Genomic DNA, 6012 nt, shown 5'->3' on the forward strand with positions numbered 1-6012 from the left:
TTGAGCACAAAATCAGTTTATATTCCATATATGTTGGATAATTTATCATCACAGAGCAATACAAAATGTTTAGTACCGCAGACATTATTTTAAAGCTTTTTTCAGTTTTAAGAGTTTTAAACATGCTCTATCACTTTAGCATTAGCTCACCGACAGTCATCTCACATTAGCAGTAATCCAAGTTAGCTTCTCAAATGCGAAAAACCTTATTTTGCTGTACATAAAAATAAATATAAATTTTAGTTGTCTTTGCACTTTAATCCAAATGAATCATTCTATTTTTCAAAATTAGTAAAAGGTAACATTAGTATTAAAAGTAGTTTAGCACTATTTTTAGTTGGAGTTCACTCCTATTCATTAAAGACTTAATGCTTTCCCAGCATTTTCACTCACTGTGGTTTGGAATCTATCTATCTATTAACTACAGAGTTTTTTTCAAGCATCACCAAAATATAGGCATCCTTACTTTAGATAATAAAGCAATTATTTAGATCAGTGTTTTCTCAGCTGCACATTTAGTTTGGCCCATTCATATATAAAATACATACATTAGAATATTCACATAGGGGCCCCAAGTGGTCCAGCGGGTTAAGTGCTGCTGCCACTACGTTCGGGAGTTTGCTGGTTCGAATCTCGTTAATTTAGCTTGCCATCAGCTGCCGGAGCCCTAAGAGAGCACAATTGCTTTAAATCTCTCTGGGTGATTAGATGGTGCTCTCTCCCCACATCACTGAAGAAGGGTGATGTTGCTCAGCATGAGGTGTCTGTGAGCTGATGTATCAGAACTGAGTCGCTGCGCTTTCCTCTGAGCATGCTGGCTACTTGGCAATGATAGAGGAGTCCTAATCAGTGGGTTGGGTAATTTGCCTTATAAATTCGGGAGAAAATGGGATAAAAATAAAAAACGATTACTCACATAGCAGACTATAGTATATTTGTCCCTTTTTGGTGTTGCATAGAAATATCTTTGAATAGTGTGTGAAAGAACCAAATATAAGAGACTTTCCCAAAAACAAATTTTTAACCAGTCAAGGGACCATTTATGCATTTGTCTCTAAAAAATCTCTCCAAATAGCTTGAATATTTTTCTCTCCTAAAATACTGGAATATTTTTCCACTCCTGTTCTTTTTTAATTGCTGTAAACAAATCTGTATAGATTTTTTTTTCTATCAGTTGGCTATTTCTAAATTTGTGGCATGGGAATGTATTACTGATGGAGCAGGTGTGAAGCAAATTTTGGCATGGTTTGAGCAGATAGGCAGAATTCAAGGTTTAGTGGCCTTATAAAAAGCCTGACTCAATCGAACCACAACAGGTAGAAAACATGGCTCTTTTGTGGATTGTCTCCTGCCTTGCATTCATTGGCACAGCCTATGGTATGTAATTCATAACTTTTTAACTATACATTACTAATATTCTCTCAGCACGCAGTGTTAAAGAACTGGTAGCTAAAGAACTGATTGGCAATGCAGCACTTAATAATCTGCTATTCAAATTCATTTATGACAGAAGTCTGAGCTACAGGTGTTGAGGCCATGAGGTCAGTTTACAGAGTGATATAAAATAATACATTTAAAATACTAACCATCTCCGCTTGTAAAATGTGCTCAGGTTGTGGTGCCCCTGCCATTCCCCCTGTGATCACTGGATATGCCAGGATTGTGAATGGTGAGGAGGCAGTGCCCCACTCCTGGCCCTGGCAGGTGTCTCTGCAAGTAAGTTTTTTTTATGTGTTCTCATTATCTGAACTCATTCTGATGAGTTCACTACTACACTACTATTATGGACTTATTTATGCAATAAATGCTGAAAATTATTCAGTTTAATGTAGTGCAGCTCTCCTGCTGGATTACCATCTGAACATAAGAATTTTTTTATCTTCTTAAAATCTTCTCAGGACAGCACTGGTTGGCACTTCTGCGGCGGCTCCCTCCTCAACCAGAACTGGGTGTTGACTGCTGCTCACTGTGGCGTCAGGTACAAACAGAAATCTTATCTCATCCTATCTTATCTTAGCTATAGTGAAAGAAGCAAGAACCATAAATGATAAATACTTTGTTCATTTTGCTTTTGAAGACAAAATATTCAAATTGGAAATGCAACTTTAATATCTTGATTTGCAGAACATCTCACTATGTGATCCTGGGAGAGCATGACCGCTCCTCTAACGCTGAGGCCATCCAGACCTTGCGCATTGGAAAGGTATATATTGTTGTGTTTAAATATAACACAGATTTAAAAAATATAATAGCATATTTTTAGTTTTTAGTTTTTTTAGTTAGAATAGAATAAACATGACAGTTGAGGTAAATCAGACATTATATACATAATAAACAATTCTGTACCACTTGCTGTTCTCTTCTTTTACAGGTTATCCAGCATCCCAGCTACAATTCCAACACCATTAACAATGACGTCACCCTGATCAAGCTGGCCAGTACTGCCCAGCTCAACACCCGTGTGTCTCCTGTGTGTCTCCCTGCTTCCAGCGATGACTACGCAGGGGGCCTGAAGTGTGTCACAACTGGCTGGGGCCTGACCAGATACAATGGTAACAGAGATTATGTGGGATGATGTGATTACAGGAGTGATATGTAATAATATAACTGTATGTTAACGTGATTTTGTATAAAGCATGAAGAAGAAATTGTGGCTTTTTTAATAATTTCTAATACTACACTCTATTGGGTCAATATCAAATCTATCCCTGAACTGTGAGATCTCTCCTTCTCTTTTAGCTGCAAACACTCCTCCTCGTCTGCAGCAGACCGCTCTGCCTCTGCTTACCAACAGTAACTGCCAGCGTTACTGGGGCTCCTCGATCACAAGTGTCATGGTCTGCGCTGGAGCTGCTGGATCTTCCTCCTGCATGGTAATACAGATCAGTATTAGAATAAAGAAACTGTTTGGGCTAGAAAGCCCAATTGATTTTTTTTATATTTTACATTTTAATTTTAAGATTAAACAAAGCATAACAGGACTAACTCTACATGTTTGTGACTCCTCCCTCAGGGTGACTCTGGTGGTCCTCTGGTCTGCCAAAAGGGTGGAGTTTGGAACCTGGTGGGTGTTGTATCCTGGGGCAGCAGTACCTGCAGCACCTCCTCACCTGGAGTGTATGCTCGGGTCACCAGTTTTCGCTCATGGATTGACCAGACCATCGCCTCCAACTAAAGCTTTCAGAGCAATGCTGACTTGAATCCATTTTTTTGGGTTCTTTCATTCTAAAAATAAAGAGGAGATGATGTCAATGTGTTCCTTTTTATTTATTCTGATCAGAGTGAACATGTTGGTTTTACAGTGTCCATGTCTGTTCATTTTCTGGAACTTCTTACAATTATTTTCTTGTTTTTCTAAAGAAAATCAACATATTTGTCTCAATTATCATGATAAAACTCAAAGGCCATGGAACTGAAGATTAGTGAGCTCCCTGTGAACACATACACCTAGTTGTTTTGTAATTAAAAGTGCCATATTACACAATTTAGAGTTTAGTTTTTTTTTTTTCCACAGGAGCACAACTGCACTGCCTTAAACCCTAAAAATGTGATTCTTAACAACATTTTGACCACAAATTTCTTTACTTATTTTTCAATCAGAAACTATTTCCATGATGCATTATGATTCAAAAGCACTTGTTGCTTTCAGTCAAGCTCCTGAGATGATCAATTACTCTCTAGTTCATGTTTAATTTTAATGACTGAAAACATGTCCAACTTCCTTACTGTGAGATGATGTGACACAATTTGTGAATGGACATGCTTTAGCCAATAACAGCCTAGTTTTAAAAAAGGTTGAAGAAGAGAAAAGACCTTTGCGTTTACCATTAACTGCTTAAATGAAAACTACACTACACATTAGAGTCTCTACAATATGTCAAACAAAAGTACCATAACAGGACAGACAAAGAGAAACGTTAGGGAGGGGGTAGTTCTTGGTCAGTTGCGATCTCTGCCAAATATCTTAGGGAGGCGACTGTTGCCATGATGGCCAAGACATTTAGCCATTAGTGAAATCTAGGTGCTCTAGAGCTCTGTGACCCGGAAACTGATTTTATGACGCCATCTTTGCCGCCTGTCCAAATACCGAAAGAGATGAAAGAAGCCGCTTAAAATCCTTCTGTAGGAGGCTTCCAACGGAGGGTACATAAAATTTTCCCAATTACAGCTCCTTCCCCATTCCTCCTTCTCCTCTCCTCGATTCCTCCACCTTCTCCCAGGGTAGGAGTAGGAAAGGAGGAGTAGGAGAGGAGGAGTAGCAAAAGTTTCTGGACGCAGCCTCTGTGTGATGCAAACATGTAGGTGCGAGCCCTCCTACAACTCATTCAGGTTTCTTTCAGACAGTGGCGCACCTGTGTTTTCCGTTGCCAAGATAGCAATACATCAGAAATTTGCCTAAACACACCCACATCCACCATGCCCATCGGTGTGTATATATATTTGTAAGCTCTGTTGCTATTTAAACAACATATGCACAAGATGTGAAAATTGACTGTTGGCGTATTGTGTGATAGCAATGAGCATAACACACCTAATGGGGGGTGTAAGTTAGGCCCATAGACTGTTTAACACTGAATGAATATGCTAGGAAAAAAATCCTCTCCCATGGCTAGGCCTAGTCACCATTTAGCTCCAGAGTACACACACGCATCACAAAAACAACCTTTATTTAGATAATCAAGAAATTAGTTAGAGATCAGTGTTGATTCAGCAGCACCTTTTGCTTATCCCATCCATATTAAAGTACTTACACTATAATACTCACATTGCAGATTATAGGATATGGTAAAATCAGGATGCACTCTAAGCAAAAGAGTTTTAGGACGTACTGAGAAAATGATTATAGGACCCTTTTGGTGCTTCAGAGAAACATCTTTTTTCAAGAGTTTCTGAATAGAAACAAATAAATGAGATATAACTTTAGTAAAAAACAGTAAACGGTGTGGAATACTCATGGAAAAAATAAGAATAGCCTAGTCTTATCCTTTTTTTTATCTTACCTGTTATAGAATAACTTGCTTATCAGTCCGGAACAAATCAACAGTGCCCAAGGCTGACATTCAAACTGTTTTTTTTTCAATATAAATAACCAAATAAAGTTTAAATAAGTTGGTCTCTGTATATCACATGTTGGTCATATTCCATATTGTTCCTACTGATTTCATCATTATTCATTTAGTTATGTTCGTAAAGTGAAGACAACTGTTTTTTAATTAATATTAAGTGTGTTCAAAGAAACAACCAAAGACATAAAAAAAACAATGGATGAATGTTTATAAAGGTAGACAGATTAATATATATTGAGAAACACTGCAAATATTTATAGTAAAGGCTGTAATGACATTACTTTTTTATTTAAATAAATTAGAAAATGAAAACCTCAAGGTTCAATATTGTACATTGACTAGGATAGCCTGATTACTGCCTGATGACAGTAAAAAAAATAATAATAGGGTTACAATTGTTTCAACTGAATTACATGGGAACTAAAAGGTAATGGTAAACTGACGGTATGAATTTAAATGAAAGTACAAAGTTATTTTTTAATGTCTGAGTATTTAATGATTAGGGTAAATTGTCCCATGGTGTGACACTTTCAAAACCATTTAAAATCTGTCTTACCCTGTTCAACATCACAAACCGAGGAATACAAAACAATACAGACCCTTCTTACTGCACACTGAACCCTGGATATATTCATGGTGAAGTGTTACATAACATTTCATTAATTTACTCTGAGACATGGACATAATCTGATACTTTAATAAACATATAGGAATGTTTAGCTTGTATTATGCTGTGTTTATGGCACTTAATAATTTTAAGTATAAATTTCTTCAAATGGCTATAATTCTTGAAGTATTTTCCACTCCTGTTCTTTTTTTACTTCTATGTGATTCTTATCTATCAGTTGCCTATTCCTGAATTTGTGGCATGGGAATATGTTACTGATGGAGCAGGTGTAAAGCATGTTTTGGCATGGTTTGGTCAGATATGCTAAATTCAAGGCTT

General features: G+C 37.1%; 1 protein-coding gene across 1 annotated transcript; it reads left to right on the forward strand.

The window, feature by feature from the left end:
• The first annotated feature begins 1280 nt into the window (after positions 1-1280).
• Positions 1281-3252, forward strand: LOC103033709 (chymotrypsinogen A). The gene is made up of 7 exons (XM_007244273.4): positions 1281-1377; positions 1613-1716; positions 1899-1978; positions 2125-2203; positions 2372-2552; positions 2740-2873; positions 3014-3252. Exons 1-7 carry the CDS (start codon positions 1326-1328, stop codon positions 3173-3175), a joined length of 792 nt encoding a protein of 263 aa, XP_007244335.1. The 5' UTR covers positions 1281-1325; the 3' UTR covers positions 3176-3252.
• The last annotated feature ends 2760 nt before the right edge of the window (positions 3253-6012 follow it).

The sequence above is a fragment of the Astyanax mexicanus genome, chromosome 2 (genome assembly GCF_023375975.1).
Source record: "Astyanax mexicanus isolate ESR-SI-001 chromosome 2, AstMex3_surface, whole genome shotgun sequence".
Classification (NCBI taxonomy): domain Eukaryota; kingdom Metazoa; phylum Chordata; class Actinopteri; order Characiformes; family Acestrorhamphidae; genus Astyanax; species Astyanax mexicanus.

Excerpts from the sequence above, each read along its gene's own strand:
- LOC103033709 (XM_007244273.4), top strand. The coding sequence starts at position 1,326 with ATGGCTCTTTTGTGGATTGTCTCCTGCCTTGCATTCATTGGCACAGCC. Across the intron at positions 1,378-1,612 it reads ATTCATTGGCACAGCCTATG|GTTGTGGTGCCCCTGCCATT; the intron begins GTATGTAATTCA and ends AAATGTGCTCAG. Across the intron at positions 2,874-3,013 it reads CTGGATCTTCCTCCTGCATG|GGTGACTCTGGTGGTCCTCT; the intron begins GTAATACAGATC and ends CTCCTCCCTCAG.